Raw genomic sequence first — 23824 nt, 5'->3', positions numbered from 1 at the left:
ATCTCACTTTAAGACACTCTTTACAAGAGAGCGCTGCGGTTGTGAGTGACCACAGCATCAAGCTTACCTTTTACTTCTCCCAGAAGATCACTGGTGTCGAGCCTTTCCATCTTCTCTTTCCAGTCTTTTGACAGAAGTGTTTCCATGCAACTGGATTCTGAAAGACATGGGAAAGAAAAGAGACCTTTTAAAATGCTTTCATTTTAAAATTCACTTCTCCAACGGATTTCTTTCAGGAAAGGGTACGTCAAATCCAAATTCATTTCTTTTTTTTTAATGTATTTAGATTTTTACGGTAATATTTTGAAGGTTCCAAATTCATTCATGTAATTTCAGTTTGAATTGAATTACTGGTATTTGTGTAACAATGAAAAGGAACCTGAACCTTTTCTTCTTATAACAAAATGGAGGTAGAGGAAATATCTTTCTAAAGAGAGGTGCTTTCTCTGATGTCATTCACATGCCACAAGTGTCAGTTTCTCCGCATGCCTCAGCACTCCAGTAATACTAACACAACTAACACACCCATCAACACTCCTTGTCAAATCCAGCTGTGTATGTTAATACACACATACACACTAAAGGTGTCTTCTCCCCAACGGTCAAAACAAAATATTGACAGCTTCTTGGTCAAAACAAGACAATGTCACTTGTCATTCAGAATTAATATTATTAATTACAACTAAAAACCATTCACTTCTTTCCCAACTGAATAGCTCTAATTACTGATGGTAGATTAAAACACATTCACTCTTGAGCACCCATTGAAGACGGTGAAAGGTGAGACAGATAGATGGGGTGAGAGAGGGGGGAGACAGGCAATATAGCCATGGTAAGGGCAGAGACAGTGCAGAGACATTAAGAAGGAGGTAAGGGGTGAGACAGGGTGTGTCCGAGTGTTCTCACAGCCGCCAGTGATGAAAACAATTAACATTTGTCCGGCTGACAATGAATCAGTGGAGGAATGGCTGGAATCTGCCATGCTGTCGCTGGGGTAGCTGATAAAGAACACACTGCTGGCCCAGCCTCGCCGGGCCTCGCCGGTCCCCGCGCTGCGCAGAGGTCAGCCTGTTCCCATCAAACACCACCCACCCCCATCTCTCCTCCCATCCCATCCACCCTCCCCAAGTCAAACTGCAGGCTCCCAGGCACGCTGCCCCCCGTCTGAACTGCACTAAGACAGCCAGGCCACTATACCAAGATCCAGGATTAGTACTGAGCAGGGCCCTGCTGTCTGTCTGTCTGTTTGTCTATCTGTCTGTCTGTCTCCTACTCACAAAGTGGGGCTGCCACCGTGGACTTACCCACCAGCTGATGCCTGACTTACCCATGAGAGCAGTCCTAGATCTCCTCTCATACCTTCATACACTGGTTAAGGCTTGATAGATAGTTAAGAGTGCAAGTCAGCTGTTCCAGAATGATGTGTACTCTCTAGTAAATATAGAACCATTCTGCTGCTGTTTCTAAGTCGGGCTCCGTGTTAACTGACATGACTGTTCCTGAAAACAGGAGCCCTAAACAGATTGTCCTCGAGTGTCATGTTGCCTGAAGATGACATCATGGAGTGTAAGACAGGGTTTGTTCACTCTGAAAGGGAGTAAAGGGCAAACAGCAAAAGCAGACATTGTTGCAGTTCACAGAAAGCTTTGGGGCTCCATCAGGAATGGTTTAACCACTCTCCTGACAATGGCTCATTTGTGGTCTCCTTCTGCCAACTAAAGGGTACAATTCATAAAAACATACTTCTGGATGCCTTCAGGGACTGTCTTAGGAGTGCTTTGTGTTTTCAGGTCATTGTACTCATCACGTGCTCTGGAGGCAGTGGAACGAACAGACTACAATTATCATCTAGATCAAGATCTGTTGTGTAAAGATGTAGCATTATACAATACATTTGATATTTAATTTCATTGCTCATGTTTCAGATATATTCATTTCCATTATACTGTACAAAATAGGAGACATGCAAGAGAGACAGAGAGAGACAGAGAGAGAGAGAGAGAGAGAGAGAGAGAGATATCCTAAATGGTTTGGATCATTCTCCCATTATTATCCTCTCTCTTCCTCTGACTGAGGAGATGTAAACAGTTTAGAAAGTACACAGCTGATGATTCCTTTTATCTGGGTGTAATGTCCTCACCCTTCACTTCCACAATCCAAACATGATACCTCACTATGAAAACACATCGAGTTCAGAGGGACTGGGAGGCTGGGAGTAATAGGGGCTCAATGGTTAGCCTGCCTCTGTTTAACGTTGGCTTTCAAAAAGATCAAGCGGAGTGGCCATTTTGTTTGATTGTCCACTTCCTCCGTGGCAGAGAGGCCAACAGGACATCACAGGCTCAGGTCATTATAACATTACTTCTGCTTTATTGACTTTCCAATCCCCAACTCACAGTTTGTCCCCCTGACCCGGGATGAGAGAGGAGCAGGTGGCTGTGTGTGTGTGTGTGTGTGTGTGTGTGTGTGTGTGTGTGTGTGTGTGTGTGTGTGTGTGTGTGTGTGTGTGTGTGTGTGTGTGTGTGTGTGTGTGTGTTGACTCCCTGCTTCCCCGCCTGGCAGTGGGATCACAGAAACACAGGGGTTGAGGGCAGGGGGAGTGACTGAGTTCCGCTCCTCTTCCATGGGCTTCACCCCTGGGTGAGCAAGCTTCCTCTCCCTCCCGGACTTATCCCCATCAACACACTCCCCCAGATAACAGCCCTCCCTCAATACAGATATACAACAACATCAACACACTCCCCCAGATAACAGCCCTCCCTCAGTACAGATACACAACAACATCAACACACTCCCCCAGATAACAGCCCTCCCTCAGTACAGATACACAACAACAACAACACACTCCCCCAGATAACAGCCCTCCCTCAGTACAGATACACAACAACATCAACACACTCCCCCAGATAACAGCCCTCCCTCAGTACAGATACACAACAACATCAACACACTCCCACAGATAACAGCCCTCCCTCAGTACAGATACACAACAACATTAACACACTCCCCCAGATAACAGCCCTACCTCAGTACAGATACACAACATCAACACACTCCCCCAGATAACAGCCCTCCCTCAGTACAGATACACAACAACATCAACACACTCCCCCAGATAACAGCCCTCCCTCAGTACAGATACACAACAACATCAACACACTCCCACAGATAACAGCCCTCCCTCAGTACAGATACACAACATTAACACACTCCCCCAGATAACAGCCCTCCCTCAGTACAGATACACAACAACAACAACACACTCCCCCAGATAACAGCCCTCCCTCAGTACAGATACACAACAACATCAACACACTCCCCCAGATAACAGCCCTCCCTCAGTACAGATACACAACATTAACACACTCCCCCAGATAACAGCCCTCCCTCAGTACAGATACACAACAACATCAACACACTCCCACAGATAACAGCCCTCCCTCAGTACAGATACACAACAACATCAACACACTCCCACAGATAACAGCCCTCCCTCAGTACAGATACACAACAACAACAACAACACACTCCTCTACCGACTCAGGCAGAAAGAACATGCTTTCTTTTACAGCACTGTGAAAGGGTTGTAAACACAAAAAACACTCACACAAACACTCACTCACAAACTCATGATAATATATACACACATACTTTCACACAAACCCACACACAGATGTATGTACATACATACACATCACCACAGATGCTTCTCCCGCACTTGATCATTAAGGAATGCACCAACTGTTGTAGATAATATGGTGCCAGCTCCCATTCTACTCCACCCCTCCCACCTTTCCCTCCTCCTCCTCCTCCTCCTCCCCTACCCTGAGAGTGGCCGCTCCCTGACTCCTCCATACTGCACCTCCATCCCTAACCCTGGGCCAGACACAGCCTGCCAAGCCCTCACACAAGACAGCCTACAGCTGGAATGTGCAAGAGAGCCTGCCTGCCTGCTTGCCTGCGCTTTCTCTTTTCCACCTGGGAGAGTGAATAATGGCCTGGATTAGTGTATAAAATAACTTAGAAACACCTTTCAATGCTCCAACAGCTTAGAACCAAATAGGCATACCCAAATGAAAATATTGCTGCTATAATTTTCATGCAGGCATACTTTAGGAAAACACACACAAAATGACTCAGTCGTCTGGCTTATTTCACAGCAGTCTTAGAAAGGCTAAACCATTTTTAGAGGAATTTAGATTAATAGTAGTGTGTGTATGCGTGTGCTGTTTTAATTTCTCAAATTCCTGTCCGTCTTCTCTGGAGAGATTAAACATGCCAATGGAAACACTGTGTTATATCAGAATAATAGTTACTGTCATATTAAGATGTGAGCAGTAGGTGCACAGTGTTCATTTTTAGACAGAGCTTGTAACAAATCATACAACTATCACACCTCATTGGTCTTGTAATCAAAACCAAATATTTTTTGTAGGAAAAGGTAGAATATTCAAATCCAGGTGATTTATATTGAATATCTTAAAACCAACACAATGTTTATATTGTATGTTGCATTGTGGCTGTCAATATCTGTGGATTTCTGTCTATCTTTGTGGGGATAGAGATACCAAAGTCTGCAGAAAGTGGAATCATGTAGTTGGCTTGTCATTGAAAAACGCTTGAACAAGATAAATGAAGAGTCCCTTTGAGCTTATTTTCTATTTTCCTAAGAGGGACTCTTAAATATCTCCCTGTCTCTTTCTCCCTCTCTTCCTCCCTCTCTTTCTCCCTCTCTCCTCTGAGATAAAATGCTGTGCAGCTCTGGAGCAGCCCATTGAGACAGGATGAGAATGGAATGAAAACAATAGCTCTTATCAGACTCTTATTTACATTTTCCCAGCGTCCCCGCGGCAGACAGCTCAGCTTGTCACTGAGCCCGGCCGGCCACACTGGAACCGTACCAACTTCCTCCGTCCTCCGGCCCCGTCGATACCACAGGCCCCTGGGGACCCTCGCCTGGCAGCAACCCCCGCTGCTCTGCCACTAGCACAGATAGCAACATACGAGACAAAACTACTCCAGAATGTTCCCCTGGAGGAGGAAGTGGGGAGCGGGCCCAGCACCCTAAGACTGTCTGTTCTTCCTCATTGTGTGTTCTCTAGGGCTTTACGGAGCTGGATACAGGCCCCACCCCGTCTCCACTTCTTCCAAGTTTCTTGCTCATTTCCTGGCGGCACCCATGTTGCAATGTAAAGCCTGCCAATGACCTGATACTGCCAACTACAATATGTTTCTATCTACTATCTCCATTGTGGTCTGGTACACAGCTTGTTCATGCAGCTATCCTGTAATCTGTCTGATGTGGGTGAAAAGTCAGAGGGATTGAGGCACCTAGAGCAAAGATGAGCTGGCTACATTAGACTTAGTCTTTCACTACATTCAAACAAGAACTAATGGTGCTCATAAATCTGAACAAAGGGATGTTTCTGGGCTAGTGTTTGGTATAAACAGGGCTTTCAGCAGCTGGCACTGAGCACTGCCAGAATCCCATGTTGAACAGAAACCACAACAGTGTAACCCTAAGAGGCAGGTAAGCACTGCTCACAATCTCACCCCCAGCCTCTTTAGAAGATCAAATAAATAAAAGCTAATCTCTCTGTCTCTCTCAAACATTTTAAAGCAACCGTTTATAAAGCTGAATTAGTGTTTTATTGAGCATATTGTAATAAGTTACTGTTAATAAAGTGAGCGCAAGCTGGTCATAAAGACTTCTGCATGTGCCAAGCTGAGGGAGAGTTGTTAGCTAATGTATTGTTTTATTGCGGCCCTAAACAGAGTGGTTCAATCAGAGTATCATTGGATGCACCGCACGGTTAAGTTCAAATCACCAAGAGGAAAATACAGACGGCACAAATAAATACACTAACAAGCAAATCAAACCTTGTCAATTTGGATTTGAAATGGTCCGTAAAAATAATATCTTAATGATTCATGATTCATGTTGTTATCTACTTGGGAAATGACTTTAACGATTGGCATTGGGGTATCAACCAAGAATACATTAAATAAAGCCACGTGAGGCACATTAAATAGACAACCTCGTGTCTCATATCTTCTGTGTGTTTTATCATACAGTCGGAAGGATAGACAGAGTGAGTTGTACCCGTAGGTCTTTTCCCAGGCATCATGAGACTGTGCTTTCCTCCCTGCGGGGGAAGTAGTCTCTGGGTGTCCTCCTCTCTGTCTCCCTCTCTGTCTCTCAGTGGGCCATGCCCGGTGGCCCTATGCCAACACATCTGTCCCTACCTCCCTCCGCTCCGTGCCCTCACCACCCTTCCTGCCTGCAGCCTGCGGCCCACTCACTCACTCACACGCCTATTGTAATCCCTCAACAGGAAGAAGCAATTTCCCTCATCAATCCTCCTCAACACTGAGACCCACGCAGGACCGGGGGAGAGATCCTGAAGGATGACAACACAACACCCGGCCAGGAATCCATCCATCCATCCAGCATCCCACTCTCTGTCTGTCCACCAGGTCCCGCTATCACTGCTGCTGCTTCAACATACATACTGTAACAGCCACTGACAGTAGGCTTTATTTCTCAGTCTATGATATTATCTCTACAGATACTGTATGTGACTGGTGGCTGCTAGTGGAGTGTTTGTTTTGCTCTAAGTGACGGCTCATTGTGGTGGAGGATGGAGAGAGAGCTTTCTGTGAGAGTCACAGGAGTCTCAGCATCAGCCCTGTATACAGTATTAGTGGTTAGAGCCTCCGGGGGAAACATGCCATTACTAAATCAATGATCAACTGACATTGGCCATATCAATTATTTCCTCCTCAGTACGGCGGAGCCTTATAAACAGAGGCTGTGGGCTGGATGGAGGATAGCTTTCATCAAGAGCCCAGCGAGAGGCGGCGTTTTAGAGTAGGAGTGCTCTCAGTGAGCTAGCTAGAGGACTCACTGAGTTGGAGCACACACTTGTACAAATAGTGGTAGTTAGGTTCATAATTATTTTCAGAGAACTTTTAGAGTGCTTTTAATAATATTGGCAAAAAGAAAGGCTCCTAGACTGAAAGCGTTAGGCTGAGTTATACTGTAGGTGTACAAATATGTCAAGGTTAGGAGAATAAAGCAAGTTGCGTTCAATTTGGTGAGGGCAACAAGTCAATTTGAAGCTATTCTTCTCCACTCTAAACGAAAATACCTCATTCTATTATCTATTTAACTCAGGGCTGAATTTGTAACCCTGAGAATCGCTCAGTCAGATCTGGTCCTAGAGAGACAATATGAATCCCTTTCCCCAGTCTCTTCTCTCCCCAATCTACCTCACTCTGTATGGACCCTTTCCCCAGTCTACCTCACTCTGTATGGACCCTTTCCCCAGTCTCTTCTCTCCCCAATCTACCTCACTCTGTATGGACCCTTTCCCCAGTCTCTTCTCTCCCCAATCTACCTCACTCTGTATGGACCCTTTCCCCAGTCTCTTCTCTCCCCAATCTACCTCACTCTGTATGGACCCTTTCCCCAGTCTCTTCTCTCCCCAATCTACCTCACTCTGTATGGACCCTTTCCCCAGTCTCTTCTCTCCCCAATCTACCCCACTCTGTATGGACCCTTTCCCCAGTCTCTTCTCTCCCCAATCTACCTCACTCTGTATGGACCCTTTCCCCAGTCTCTTCTCTCCCCAATCTACCTCACTCTGTATGGACCCTTTCCCCAGTCTCTTCTCTCCCCAATCTACCCCACTCTATATGGACCAGTTCCCCAGTCTCTTCTCTCCCCAATCTACCTCACTCTGTATGGACCCTTTCCCCAGTCTCTTCTCTCCCCAGTCTACCTCACTCTGTATGGACCCTTTCCCCAGTCTCTTCTCTCCCCAATCTACCTCACTCTGTATGGACCCTTTCCCCAGTCTCTTCTCTCCCCAATCTACCCCACTCTGTATGGACCCTTTCCCCAGTCTCTTCTCTCCCCAATCTACCTCACTCTGTATGGACCCTTTCCCCAGTCTCTTCTCTCCTCAATCTACCCCACTCTGTATGGACCCTTTCCCCAGTCTCTTCTCTCCCCAATCTACCTCACTCTGTATGGACCCTTTCCCCAGTCTCTTCTCTCCCCAATCTACCTCACTCTGTATGGACCCTTTCCCCAGTCTCTTCTCTCCCCAATCTACCTCACTCTGTATGGACCCTTTCCCCAGTCTCTTCTCTCCCCAATCTACCTCACTCTGTATGGACCCTTTCCCCAGTCTCTTCTCTCCCCAATCTACCTCACTCTGTATGGACCCTTTCCCCAGTCTCTTCTCTCCCCAATCTACCTCACTCTGTATGGACCCTTTCCCCAGTCTCTTCTCTCCCCAATCTACCTCACTCTGTATGGACCCTTTCCCCAGTCTCTTCTCTCCCCAATCTACCTCACTCTGTATGGACCCTTTCCCCAGTCTCTTCTCTCCCCAATCTACCTCACTCTGTATGGACCCTTTCCCCAGTCTCTTCTCTCCCCAATCTACCTCACTCTGTATGGACCCTTTCCCCAGTCTCTTCTCTCCCCAATCTACCTCACTCTGTATGGACCCTTTCCCCAGTCTCTTCTCTCCCCAATCTACCTCACTCTGTATGGACCCTTTCCCCAGTCTCTTCTCTCCCCAATCTACCTCACTCTGTATGGACCCTTTCCCCAGTCTCTTCTCTCCCCAATCTACCCCACTCTGTATGGAAAACAAACTTACAAAGTCAAGATTTACAAAAAGATTCTCACTAACTCTGAGGGAATCTTGTGAATATCTTAATCACAGAGGCAGTAAAAAGAAGACCCCATCATCGCAGCAAATAAAACACAATAATTACAAGAAGCCGGCAGAAAAGTGAAACGCGGTGAGAAAACATGTTTTGTCATTCCACCGGTAGTTCCAGAGACAACAGCTGTTGGATGAGGAATGCAGATCCTCCTGAAGTCTCCATAATCATGGCCTTATTGAAGGGAGGACAAAAAGGGCACTAATTGCAAGGGAGCAATCTAAACGTAATAGGTTACACACCCGGGCGGCATCGCACAATGCAAACGCTAAAGAGAGGAGAGAGAGAAAAAACAACACTATTCTGTGTACAACAGTGGCATCGTTGCTCATTTTCAGGCAATTACCTTGCCTCCTTGTCAACAGTTTTAATAACCTCTTATCATTTCCACAAGACTTTTTGCTTCAGTTAAATAATTTCAGCTCTTTAATATGCAAATGCAGCCGTTGGCATGCATGGGTGAAGAGGCCTGGCTCCTTAAGATGTGCCAGTACATTGTGGCGCACCTGCACCTTGGCAAAAGCTTGATTTAATTGACACCTAATACTATTCATTATTCCACTTGGTGAGCATCCCTGTTAGTCACCTGTTGGCTCCCCTATAGACACCATCCCAGCTTGCCAACAGCCACTATAAATAGAACACAACCAACCTGGGATATTCTGCAACTCAGGCTCAAGGAGGAACCCCTCACACAGCCTTATGTCCTTACACACTCACATCCTTAAGCCTAACGGATGTGGTCTGGGCTCTCTGTTACAGGTCAGGGGTCATTGGAAGATTTTGCTAATGACATGAGGATAACGTTAAACAATCACTGACCTGTGCACACACACACTTAAACGGACCTTGGGAGCCTAAAGGTCCATCTGGATGTTCTAAACCAGAAGACATTCAACTAAATCAGAGGGCAAAAGCTGCAATCCTCATGTACAGTGGTATGTGTGTGTGTAACATAGACCTAAACATAGACCTAAACCTAAATCTCCAGGCTGCTTTAACGAAAGGTGTAGTTGTAATAATCTGTTGTAAATTAGTAGGAGAAATGTCCTGGTTGGCCGGGGGCTGTTAGTGCTGAGGTAACCACTCGTCCTGTTTTCTCTTTATCCATAGGAGCCGAGGTGCTAAGCCTACAGCAGTGACCCTGTCATTCCAGGCTCTGGTATCCACTACCGCCCACGGCTCCACAGCTGACCTCTAAATAGGACACGTGTCTATCAAGCATACTGTATATGAATTAACCGTCCCCACGAGGCTTCACCTCTTGAGCAGGGCAACACGTGACCTCTCCCAATCCATTTTACTGCGGGACTTTGTGGCAATCAGCCTTGAATTATTAAAGTGAGCAGTGAGCAATGATCAATTCATGCAGCCCCGGCCCGTCGTCCACGAAGCAGTACTTCAGCAGAAACTACACAGAGAACACTGGGAATTGCTTCCAGACAATGCACATAAATGTGAAATATGTCAGGCCTGATATGTCAATAATGATAACTGTTAAGGCTGAGGTGAAGCTAATCCAAAGGAAATGCTACTAGAGGACGTGGGTGAAGAGGCTCCAGCCTGGTTAGATTCCCTCCTTCATTAAGTGTGTAAAAGCGTGAGATTTCTGCACTCTCTCCATCCTGTCTAGACCAGAGGGACTGGCTGGGGAGCAGCATCTGGCCAGCCTGCGTACATGGAGAGGAGTGCCAGCTACCTTGCCCCCTAGGAGTGGGTCTCTGTGCAGCCTGTTATGAGATAGCGGTGACCATATGAAAGAACTGTGTGTGAATTATAAATGTGAGCCGGTCCAAAGGAGAAGAGAGGAGAGGCAGGCAGTGAACACCGCAGTACTGCCAGCCGGCAATCTGAAAGGGCCCCTGGCCAGAGAAGGGCTTGGATGCAGCTTAAAACACAACCCTAAAGCTCTCTTATCTACATGAAGGAGAGAGAGAAAATACGAAGTTGAAATAAGAAAAAAGAAAGATAGCAAGAAGCTAGGAAGTATGTAACTCAAGGAACCTGGAGAAGGAAGAGGGGGAAAAATCCAATCAAAACTTAGTGAGGGGAGATGAGGAGCCAAGATAAACCAGGACTCAGAGCCCCCAAAACTGCAATCTCCTCTTAAGCCGGAGAGTGGCAGCTGGCAGAACAGCTGGTGAATAGGATTAATGTCAGAAGAATGAAATAAAACTCAACATATGTCCGAGCCTGAGGTGTTGGGACTGTGCGTGATTGTGCCCCCGATGGATGCCATGTGTGCAGCTGGAAGGAGCCAGCCGCTGTGCTCTGCTGTGCCGTGCTGCTCCACTGTGCTCCAGACTCCAGCTCCTCTCTCTCTCTCTCTCTCTCTCTCTCTCTCTCTCTCTACCCCACAAGGTCACTTTTAAGAACTACCACCATTAAATGCTTGGATAGCAAAATGTACTTTTTCTCGCCTCCTCTCCTCCTCTCCTCCACTCTCCGCCCTATTAAGGCAGCTGAGGCTGTTGCTATACTACATTTCTAATACTAATAATTGAATTAAAATGTGTATTAATGTGTAACAGAAAGACATCAGTAGTGTTCAGAGCTTATTCCAGGACACTCGAGGTACAGTAATTGGAAAGTTTAAGACATTGTTTTCTGGTATTTCTATATAGAAATAACTGAAAGCAAAGAAAAAACTGAAAAGCAAAGAAATAATCAAATGTTTACCTCCTTCAAAGAGACTGCCTTAAGCCTTAAGCCACGTTGAATACCTTCTAAAGTTACACAGCCTATACCTACAACGGAAAGTTTATCAAGTGATAATGAAGGCTTATTCAGACAGGAAACTAAAAGATAAGCACATGTAATGAACACCTTGCTGAAATGAAGTAGAGACAGCTTAAATCACACATAATGATAAACATAAAAATAAGCAAGTCCGTCTTAGGAGGTAAATAAATGAAAAGTAAAATGATACGGAGAAAGGAGCCAGTGCTGATGAGGGTCTCAACACTGTGAAGATGAGCATTACGAGAGAGATGTAGACTTCATTTGAATTTATAATTTCCATTTGATGTCGGTAATCATTAGGGTCCACACACTGTAATAAATTATAATAATTTCACACAAGAATTAAATTACTGGGTACCTTGCAGAGGAGACGATTTTTGTTGGCTACCCTGCAATCTAACTGTCAGATAGAAACTCTGCTGCTAATCAATGCTCCAAAACATTCCCATTTATTCATCTGTGTTAAATGAATAGAAGTGTGTGGATAACGCTGCTTACTGTGATCATGGCTGATCTATGGGATTTACTAAATTAATGTGTGTCTGAGACTGTACAAGGACAAAAAAATACTAATCGGATCCACATGAATGATTAAATGTGCAGTGAAGCCAAGTGTCTGGCATAGCCCCCCAAACTTTATTTTATCTTAAACGTTTAGAGGCAACGCCGATGTGCTTCACAGATTCCTCTGCATTATACACAGAATGTAAATGCTGCCTTAATAAAAAAAAGAAGTGATACTAAAGTGAAAAAAGAAAGACTTTATAAGCATGGTAACACTGATATAATGTTATAATGTGCTCTCCAGGTCCATCCAGGATATTTCATCCATGATAATAACAGGTGCATACTATGCTTTTAGGCTTTATATTACTTCACTTTATTTTCAGTGTGTGTTGGTGTGAGTGTACATGCGTATGTGTGTGTGTGTGTGTGTGTGTGTGTGTGTGTGTGTGTGTGTGTGTGTGTGTGTGTGTGTGTGTGTGTGTGTGTGTGTGTGTGTGTGTGTGTGTGTGTGCAGATATGTTGAGAACATGGCAAAAGCATATACAGTACCTGGTACCGTACATATAAATTCAACAAGATTACTTTACATATAATGATTTAGTCACTCTGCCAGAGCTCTAGAGTTCTTCTGTGGAGATGGGAGAACCTTCCAGAAGGACAACCATCTCTGCAGCACTCCACCAAGCAGGCCTTCATGGTAGAGTGGCCAGACGGAAGCCACTCCTCAGTGAAAGGCACATGACATCATTCGGAAAGTATTCAGACCCCTTTTTCCACATTTTGTTAGATTACAGCCTTATTCAAAAAATGTATTTAATTGTATTTTTTTCCTCATTAATCTACACACAATACCCCATAATGACACATTTTTGCTAATTTATAAAAACAATTAAACAGAAATATATCATTTACATAAGTATTCAGAACCTTTACTCAGTATTTTGTTGAAGCACCTTTGGCAGTGATTACTCAAGTCTTCTTGGGTATGACGCTACAAGCTTGGCATACCTGTATTTGGGGAGATTCTCCCATTTTCTCTGCAGATCCTCTCAAGCTCTGTCAGGTTGGATGGGGAGCGTCGCTGCACAGCTATTTTCAGGTCTCTCCAGAGATCTTCGATTGGGTTCAAGTCCGGGCTCTGGCTGGGCCACTCAAGAACATTCAGAAACTTGTCCCAAAGCCACTCCTGCGTTGTCTTGGCTGTGTGCTTAGGGTCGTTGTCCTGTCGGAAGGTAAACCTTTGTCCCAGTCTGAGGTCCTGAGTGCTCTGGAGGAGGTTTTCATCAAGGATTTCTCTGTACTTTGCTCTTTTCATTTTTGCCTCGATCCTGACTAGTCTCCCAGTCCCTGCCGCTGAAAAGCACCCCCACAGCATGATGCAGCCACCACCATGCCTCACCATAGGGATGGTGCCAGGTTTCCTCCAGACGTGATGCTTGGCATTCAGGCCAAAGAGTTCAATCTTGGTTTCATCAGACCAGAGAATCTTGTTTCTCATTGTCTGAGAGTCTTTAGGTGCCTTTTGACAAACTCCAAGCGGGCTGTCATGTGCCTGTTTCTGAAGAGTGGCTTCCATCTGACCACTCTACCATGAAGGCCTGCTTGGTGGAGTGCTGCAGAGATGGTTGTCCTTCTGGAAGGTTCTCCCATCTCCACAGAGGAACTCTAGAGCTCTGGCAGAGTGACCATCGGGTTCTTGGTCACCTCCGTGACCAAGGCCCTTCTCCCCCGATTGCTCAGTTTGGCCGGGCGGCCAGCTCTAGGAAGAGTATTGGTGGTTCCAAACTTCTTCCATTTAAAAATGATGGAGGCCACTGTGTTCTTGGGGACCTTCAATGCTACAGACATTATTTGGTATCCTCCATTCTGTGCCTCGACAGAATCCTGTCTCGGTGCTCTACGGACAATTCCGTCGACCTCATGGCTTGGTTTTTGCTCTGACATACACTGTCAACTGTGGGACCTTATAAGGTATCTTTTTTAAAGTTTTATAAATTAGCAAACATTTCTAAAAAACTGTTTAACTTCGTCATATGGGGTATTGTGTGTAGATTGCTGAGGATTTGTATTTATTTCATCCATATTAGAATAAGGCTGTAATGTAACAAATGTGGAAAAAGTCAAGGGGTCTGAATACTTTCCGAAGGCACTGTAAATATTCAAATAAAACTTTACTTTGTCTAATTAAGGGGCGCCTATTTGCTATTGCAGTCTGTGACATTCTCAGTTTCTACCAAGCAGCAATTAAAGATGTTTATGAACCAGCTTTGTTTACTGGGATGTCAGAGTTCAGGATGTGCACACATTGCTCTGTGGACGGAGAGTCCAAAGGTCACTATTTTTAGATGACGACCTCCACACACACACACACACACACACACACACACACACACACACACACACACACACACACACACACACACACACACACACACACACACACACACACACACACACACCGCCTCAAACTGTCTGATATGTTTTAGTTTACAAAGTAATTGAGCCATGATCTGAACAACTGGTACGGTGCCAGAATATTAAATTGGTTAAGGCTAAGCAGCACTGCATGTGCAAATGTTCTCATATGCAAGGGCTCAACCAGTTTTTGTATTGAATATCTCTATCTCTGAGACTGAACACAATAGACATTTATGATGCTAGGCCAGCCAGACCAGGGAGAATTAGGATGATGAAGTAGCCATAGTACTTCAAAGGTTAAGAATTCCAATTTCTAGGAAGTCCCCTTCGCTGGCCCACAGCTAAACGTCTCAAAGCACTATTGTTCCAAAATGGTTCTGCAACAATGGGAGCCGTATTTCCTTTGAAACAAGCCATCCCCTTTCTCTGGGATACAGAGCCACATGGACTGAGACAAGCTGTGCAAGGATGGAATAATTCAGATCTCATGTGAGGCTGAGCTCATTGCCCAGCCATGACTTTAACAAAAAGTTAACAACAGAAGTCTTACGGTAGCCGCCATGAAGCCAACTGGCACCCAGGAGAGAACTACAAACAGACAGGAAGAGTGAGAGAGAAGAGGGGAGGAGAAAGTGGGGTGCCTCACCACACAAATCACTAATTGCAGCATTATGATAAGATAGAGGAAAATGTCATTCCAGCCCAGCGATCATTAATTATAATCCAAAGTCATAACTTTAACCTATCATTGGAACTTCATGACATGTAATGGATGCCAGGGTCTTACACCATATTAACCACTCGGCCTCCGCAGGCTTAAAATGATATCGGGGGCACTCCCAACGAGAGATGGTGTTCGCCTAATAATTATAATCATCAGCACTCAAGCTTTGCAGCGCAATAAAACATGTTCCTATCCGTTTCTTCTGACATCCTAATCTCATCTCTTGGCACATGTGAAATGTTATTGAACAGGGTGGGAGAGAAAGAGAGTGAGGGCAGACATTTGTTTTATCACAAGTGATTAAACAGTCTCTCTGTTCAAGAGGCAGACATCAAAGTGGAGTGTAAAATATTCATGCTCAGTGTTAGGTGGAAAACAATGCAAATATGGTACAAGGAGGATCTGTGTAATCTGTCATGTCTGCCTGTACCGAGGCAGATTTGCTAGCTGGATGGCTGACGTACCATAGTCTTATAAAACAAGCATGCGATGTGCCCTGAAATCATTAGCAGGCCACAGGGCCCGTCTGTGCCCATGGTGTGGGTTACATTGACACTATTTTCATCCCCGGTCAGATGACACCAGCTCTTTTGTCCAGTTATGTGTGGAGAATGCCTGGGAACCCAACGCCAAGGCTTGGACAGTGATACTGGGCAGAGACTTTCCCAGTATAACCCCTCACACACACACACACACACACGCACACACACGCACACACATGCACACACACACACACAAAACCCTGTTCTAATGTCCTACTGTCTATCCAACTGGCCCTCATCCCCAAGTTCCCCATTGTCCTGGCAGAAGCTCTGTTGTGCCCATGTCTGCCCCCCCCCCCCAAACACACACACACCTTCCATCTCCCCCACCCTCCAGGCTGATTACGTAAAGCCTGTCCATATCGGTCCCTGTTCTGCATAAAGGAGTCTGCTATTTCCAGATCTACAGCTCCAGCACAATGACAGATTTAGGAGCATTAATGGGCTCTGCCTTCTTGTGTGTCAGCATTCTGCCCTCACTGTAGCATTCCAAATACTGAGGGGTCACATAAAACAGCCAGGCTATTAAAGCTGCTGAAAGTGTAGTCTCCAGTACACTCCTATTCTATACAAGCTGTTATTCTACACTGTTTTGTCTTTTAGTCTGTTTAAAGTCACATGGAAATTCATAGAACAAAATACATAAAAACTCTTCCATAGCTTCTCAATCATTTTTAAAATGAAGCAATATGTTTCAGTATAATTGAGTCCCAATCCATTATGGTTGGCTGTACTATAGGTCTGGGCCAGGGCTGAGATGCAGCTGATGGGATGCACCTATGGGGAGTGTGTCTGAACACAAACAGGCCTCTGTAAGGCCCTGGCTGTGATTTGTCTCCCTAAGACACCCGTTTCCTCCTATCAGGGGGTTCCTGTGCAGCCACTGGGCCAGCAACACAATGGGAGCGTTGTGCTCCTCAGGCGCAGGGGGACAGAGTCAACAGCTGAATCCTGGGAAGATGGCTCCCGGAATGCTCCGCAGCAGTTGCTACTGTTGACTAATGGGAATATGAGAAGAGGGAAGGTGATCCCAACGCAGCGAAGAATGGCACACTGAAGAAGCAGCTGCTTGTTTTGTCATCTCAAAGAGGGAGAGCTCCACTTTAGACGGATCTAGCTGCAACCACCTATGCTGTTCTTGTTCTGTCAGGACTCCCCTGTCTCTCCTAACTCCTAGGAGGCAGCCGTGATGTGGTGTGTATGGGTTCTGTTTGGACTGCATACTAAATCCATCGTTCAGAGAAGGCAGGCTGGAGAGTGAGAGTGGAGCGTGCTCCCTGTGCCCTACACTTAGCCATGTCATTTAGCGCTGGGCTCTGTTCACTAGCCTGGAAGCAGAGGGGCAGTGCTGTGGAAGGAGAGAGAGGGAGGGGAGGGGGAGATGAAGGAGGAGTTTTGGGGGTGAGAGAGGAAGGGGAGGAGTGGTGGAGCTGGTATCTTTTGGTAAAAGTTTGCATGTCAGGCTGGCAGACTGCCCGCGGCATACAGCCGAAAAATCTATTTAACGTCTGCTTCACAGGGTGACAAGAGGTTTGATTGGCAGAGTGCAGAGAGCAGCTTTTGATCATGTGTCCTAACAAGCGATTCCAGCTCATGTCTCTTCAGCCTGAACAGCTCCACATTACCTATTCAAACAAAAGTGACAGACCAGAGCACTGCTCCACAGGGCTGGCAGACCACGCCATCGGCCAAGAATGAACACAGGCACACACAGAGAGAGGGAGAGAGAGAGAGAGAGAGAGAGAGAGAGAGAGAGAGAGAGAGAGAGAGAGAGAGAGAGAGCGAGAGAGCAGAGAGAGAGAGAGAGAGAGAGGCACACACACACATATAGTGCATTCAGAAAGTATTCAGACCAGTTGACTTCTTCCACATTTTGTTACATTATAGCCTTATTCTAAAATATATTAAATAGTTTTTTCCCCCTCATCAATCTACACACAATATCTCATAAGGACAAAACAGATTTTAAGAAATGTTTGCTAATTTACAAAAAAAAAACTGAAATATGACATTTACATAAGTATTCAGACCCTTTACTCAGTACTTTGTTGAAGCACCTTTGGCAGTGATTACAGCGTTGAGTCTTCTTGGCACACCTGTATTGGGGGAGTTTCTCCCGTTCTTCTCTGCAGATCCTCTCAAGCTCTGTCAGGTTGGATGGGGAGCGTCGCTGCACAGCTATTTTCAGGTCTCTCCAGAGATGTTCAATCGGGTTCAAGTTCGGGCTCAAGGACATTCAGAGACTTGGCCCGAAGACACTCCTGCGTTGTCTTGGCTGTGTGAACCTTCGCCCCAGTCTGAGGTCCTGAAAGCTCTGGAACAGGGTTTCATCAAGGATCTCTCTGTGCTTTGCTCCGTTCATCTTTCCCTCGATCCTGACTAATCTCCCAGTCCCTGCCGCTGAAAAACATCCCCACAGCATGATGCTGTCACCACCATGCTTCACCGTAGGGATGGTGCCAGGTTTGGCCAGGCGGCCAGCTCTAGGAAGAATCTTGGTGGATCCAAACTTCTTCCATTTAAGAATGATGGAGGCCACTGTGTTCTTGGGGACCTTCAATGCTGCAGAAATGTTTTGGTACTCTTCCCCAGATCTGTGTATCGACACAATCCTGTCTCGGAGCTCCAACAACAATTCCTTCAACCTCATGGCTTGGTTTTTGCTCTGACATGCACTGTCAACTGTGGGACCTTATATAGACAGGAGTGTGCCTTTCCAAATCATGTCCAATCAATTTAATTTACCACAGGTGTAAACAGTTGTAGAAACATCTCAAGGATGATCAACGGAAACAGGATGCACCTGAGCTTAATTTCAAGTCTCATAGCAAACGGTCTGATTACTTATTTTATAAGGTATTTCAGTTGTATTTTTTTATTTAATCATATTTTTAATTGTCACATGCGTTGAATACAACGGGTATAGACTTTACCGTGAAATACTTGCTTACGAGCCCTTACCAAAGATGCAGAGTAAAAAAATTATAATAAAAATTGTAATAGTATCACGAGGAATAAAATACACAACAATGGAGCTATATGCAGGGAGTACACACACACACACACACACACACACACACACACACACACACACACACACACACACACACACACACACACACACACACACACACACACACACACACACACACACACACACACACACACACACACGCATACACTCAGAAGCACAAACACTTAGAGACAAAACCACTAAAATACTAAACCATACACAGATACAACAGCCACTGATGAAATATGTCACTTGTATCAAGATAAGCAGGTTGTCAGATAGACAGAAGAGAGTCAGATAGACAGAAGAGAAGGACAATTATTAAAGGAGAAGACAAGAAGATGGAGCGCGAGTGGAAAGGATAGGAAGAGAGAAACGGTTGACTGATGTTTGGGGGACTGGGGAGATGAGAGTAGAGGAGAGCTAAGTGTTTGAAGCGTGCCTCAAAACCTGCAGGTTCACCTCGACTAGCAGCCAACACATTAAAAAGGCGACTGGGTCTCCAGCCTCATTGCATATGCATCGAGTCAGAGGCTCACACCACAGATCATTATAACAAAGATTCCTATTAATTAGGTGGGATAAAACAGAGCCAGACGACAGGGCAGCTGGGTAGAGGGGAGAGGGAACGAGAGAGAGAGCTTGTCCTACTATATTATTTCTTAAGCAAACCTTTAAGCGAGTCGTAAGAACACAATCAGATACTGTGGGCATGAATGAAAATGCCTTTCTACAAGAAATCCTGTGCTTGGCTAATAACAATGTATTACGCATACAGTTTCAAATGGTAGAAATCACCTGTAGCCAATTTTACAGTGAGCTTCCGTGGTTGAGACAGCAGGATTGGGGCAGAGACTGTGTTAGGACTAAGTCATGAGTTCATCAGTATTAATCAGGCCAAAGGCTTGGAGCTGATCCTATTCTCTTCCAAAGCTTTCCCCCATCCCTGAATCTCATTACACACCCTGTCGTAATAGAGGATAATGACCCTGCCCTTCTTTAGCACACAATGCTGATTACAAACCCACACTCACACTGCAGCACTGCCACAGACACTGGCATAACACATAGCCCAGAGACGGATTACAACCACAAGCAGGGGGATGGAGGGAGAGAGAGAGAGAGATGGGAGAGAGATGGGAAAGAGAAAGAGAGAGAGAGAGAGAGAGAGAGAGAGAGAGAGAGATGGGGAAGCGAGAGAGAGAGAGCAAGAGAGAGAGCAAGAGAGAGAGAGCAAGAGAGAGAGAGAGAGAGATGGGAGAGAGATATATTCTGATTGGCATTACATAGAGTATGACTGAAATTGAGAATCATACATTCAGATCACCCAACTAAACAGCACGATTTGACCACTCATGTCACACAGTGGAGGTCCTCTGCTCCTGACGTGTGTGATCTCTTTCATAATCCTTCTACCTCAGAGAGGAAGGCTGTGATTTGGTGAACTGTCCCTGTGGATGAAGGTGCTGTGGCTTCACACTGGTATGGTAATTAGTCAATAGGCCTTGCTGTGGTCCAGGTGCACTGCTAACCAGATACTCTGACTGACAAGGCTAGCTTCTGTTGGCCATAGCCTGGCTCCTGTGCACCATAGTGTGGAGTATGGACCTCCTCTCAGCTCCAAGGAGGTTGGGTTACTGCCTTGGGGAGAAGTCCTCACCCCTTCACATTAGCAACTGTTCATAGTGTCACAGGTCACCCAGGGTTGCATGTTACCCTCTGAGACAGGACCTCCAGCATGCACACCTGTTCCCAGGGGGTCAGGACATCCCAACTCAATGGGGAGCGACCTCTCCTTCTCACTTCTTCTCCACAGACAGACTAGAGTCATCACAGGAACACTGTGGGATACTGTGTACTGTTATACAGGCCAACCACCAGGTTGAACTGTAAAAGCAGTCCCGTTACATCAGAATATAGATGTTATGTACTGCAACCTCTAGTTTAACCTGAAATCTAAAAAGCCTTGTGTATTTTGTCCATAAGGGAACATAGACCTAGAACGTGTTTCAATATCCCAGGTCAGTGTTGGGGTTAGGGTTTGCCTGCAGCCCTGCCACACTCCTGCCTGAAACATGGCATTCAGTCTCGCCGGCCTTTAAACATGGATTCAAATATAACAAGATTTTAGCAGCAGCCAGAACTACTCCTGGCAATACGACACTGCTGGCTACACTGGCACAGGCAGAGGACTGTCGATGCCCAGGCAAAAAGGGGACGTTTGTGCGTGCATGCCTGTGTGTTGACATTCCCTGATGCAAGCAGCAAGTCTCTGTAACAGAGTACACTACAAAGAAGGAGACGAATATCTGACCGGCTTGAGTGCATCGCTTTCTGACATGCCTCCGTGCACAGAATATGCGTTGTGCTCGACAGGCCACCGATAAAGAATAAAAACATGTCTCAGCATGCCACTCAATGCACAATAGAAAGAGACATTAGGAATTCATTAACTGCACGCAAATCCAATCCAGAGCTGGTTGTGCTGGCAAGGATTCAACCTGCCTGTATAGAGCCCAAAGGAACAGGCTAAAACCTAAAACCTAACAAATACAACTATCACCTGTCCTTGTCTTGGGGACAACACAGTGTTGACTCCCTATGACCATTATTCATACTTTAGTGCATTATAGGAAGCTGGTCTAATTGTGGATCCAACCAAGGTCACCTTGGATCTTCATAATGGAGGCCATTTTTCTTTTTCCCTTAACACCTTATACTGACATTTTTAACTCTTGACAAGTGGTGTCTGGAAAGCTCTCCATAAATAATGCATTTACAATACCTAGTAAATAAACATTGGGCACAATCGTTAGCCCTCCTGGCCACTGAGTCTAATAGAGCTTTTACAGCTAAGGTGGCTATTCAGCTTAATGCAGTCCTCACTGCTGGGAGGACATTTTCATTCATTAGCGCAGTCACAAGCACTTAGAGCACTTTAAGGACCAGTGACAGAGAGGACGGAGGAGGGGTGGGAGGGCGGTAGAGCCGATGAGTATGGCCACTGTGGCGGGTTCAGGCATGGAGCACTGAGATGGCAGCCCAGCTAGGCAAAGTTGCGGTCAACTTTCGTCTGATTGGATTTGAGGGCAGCGAACCCTGACGACGATATACATGTAATTAACATTTTGTTAGGGGACTGAAAGAGGCATGGCCGGCCGGCCGAAGGAGACTCTGTCATGGTCTGTTAGGACTGCTCTCTGTCCCAGTCCACAGCTTTACCGTCGCTCAGTAGCAAATATGGCCTCTGGACTAGCACAACGTCACACAATTATCTAAATGACAATTTCTGACTCATTCATCATTGAATCTAAGAGGATATACAAAGTCCAGTTTAAACAACTTCAATGTTAATGGTGTCGAACAAGTGTCTACATTGTAATAGGTGAAACAGAGAGGATTCTCATGCCCTCTATTAAGGCCAGCAAGCTCAGTCTTGATCCATCATCACAATGAGATGAGATTCCTGACCAGGGACATAACAGGGAGGACTCAGTCAGAATAATGGCAGCAGATGGTGTCTAGCTCTGCTCTGAAGACTCCAGTGATCCAGACCAGTGGAGGGACTAAAGCAGGGTGGATTAGGAGGAACAGTTGTCTCTATGATAGCATAGATTAGATAAGTGATATATTTAGCACATCACTGCTTTGTCTTACATTAGCCAGGTCATTAAGGCAACAAATGGCTCTCCAACCTTCTGGTGTGCCCGTAATGGGTTAATCCTGCCCTTTCAAGATGCTCACAGAGGCTCTCTATAAACACTGACATAGATTATGAACGGTAACAACAGTTACCCTCCTGCCCTACACACCATACTCTGTAATATCCCTTCTGATGTACAGTAATCACAGTCATCTCTACTGATGGAGTTGGTGTCAAGCGTCCACAAGGACACTGAATCTCTCCATTCCAGCAGCTTACAGACGACATAGTTCAATATGTCGTCTGTAAACTGCTGGAATGGAGAGATTCAGTGTCCTTGTGGACGCTTGACACCAACTCCGTGAGCCTCATGTCTTGTTCTGTGTTCTCAGAAACTAATTTCCTCCAACAAGGGAGTTTATTTAGGTGGTGTTGATGCATGGCGCATGAGGCAGGGCCAGGCTCTTTTATTAACAGGAGATTAAAACAGCTGTACTGCACGTTGAAGCACTCTCTCCTCCCTGCGCTAACATACGGCCCTGGATTACCAGCTGCACTTGACCATTTAAATTACTGCAACAACCGGCCCTCACCAGCTGGGGCTCATTACCATAACGCCTGCCTTCGCCACAGAGGGCTCAGAGGAGCGCGCCCGCCGCGGAAAACAACCCCATCAGAAACCAGAGACACATGAGAGATGTCCTCTGTGCCGAGGGAAAGGTATCATCTCCGGAAAAGTCAAGGGTATGAAACTAACGATACCATTAAGACAACAGGGGAAGAAATACTAGTTAAGACACTGTTTTTACTATTAAACACATAAGCCAACATTATCATAAATAATGAATCTGAATAAATTATTGTAAATCTAATATTGCTAAAATGTAATATTGTAATTAGTAATATTAGAATTTGGATGACCTAATTAAATTAGGAAAATAAAATATTGGGAAGGAGATTGCTATCTACTGAATAATCCAGGATAGTTGATACTGTGCAAAGACCACCAAACACTTTATAAAAAGAAAGCGACAAATTATTTTTAAATGAACGGACGTCTAATTTATTCATGTGATGTAGTGCTTAAGCTAAAAGCTCCCCCGACGCTAAATGAGACACCAGCGTTCCCAGGGGGCTCCAAGTCTGATTGAATACTACACTATACTACCAATGTCGTGCTAATTAAGAATGGGGGAAATGTTGTAGCGGCTCTTTCAAACATTTGTTTTTCCCCTGTGCGTTCTTCTTACAGTCTGCAGTCTGGGGGAGAGAGTTGGGGGTGACAGAAGGTTCTGTTGGGTACTGTGAGATACCATATAGGACTAGGGAGTGGAGGGTTACCATAGGGTGACAGAAGGTTCTGTTGGGTACTGTGAGATACCATATAGGACTAGGGAGTGGAGGGTTACCATAGGGTGACAGAAGGTTGTGTGGGGTACTGTGAGATACCATATAGGACTAGGGAGTGGTGGGTTACCATAGGGTGACAGAAG

At 45.5% G+C, this 23824-nt stretch overlaps 1 protein-coding gene across 24 annotated transcripts in view; it reads right to left on the bottom strand.

The window, feature by feature from the left end:
* LOC106587529 (SRY-box transcription factor 6) overlaps positions 1 to 23824 on the bottom strand; it is a 197063-nt gene that overhangs the window by 91937 nt on the left and 81302 nt on the right. For all 24 annotated transcript variants that reach the window (XM_045689257.1, XM_045689266.1, XM_045689258.1 and 21 more), the window contains one exon: positions 68 to 157. In XM_045689257.1, coding sequence (XP_045545213.1) covers positions 68 to 157 — 90 coding nt within the window. The remainder of the gene's footprint in view (positions 1 to 67; positions 158 to 23824) is intronic.

This window comes from Salmo salar, chromosome ssa11 (genome assembly GCF_905237065.1).
Source record: "Salmo salar chromosome ssa11, Ssal_v3.1, whole genome shotgun sequence".
Classification (NCBI taxonomy): Eukaryota; Metazoa; Chordata; class Actinopteri; order Salmoniformes; family Salmonidae; genus Salmo; species Salmo salar.
Note: the sequence above shows the minus strand (reverse complement) of the source record. Positions and strands in the feature narration are given on the sequence as shown.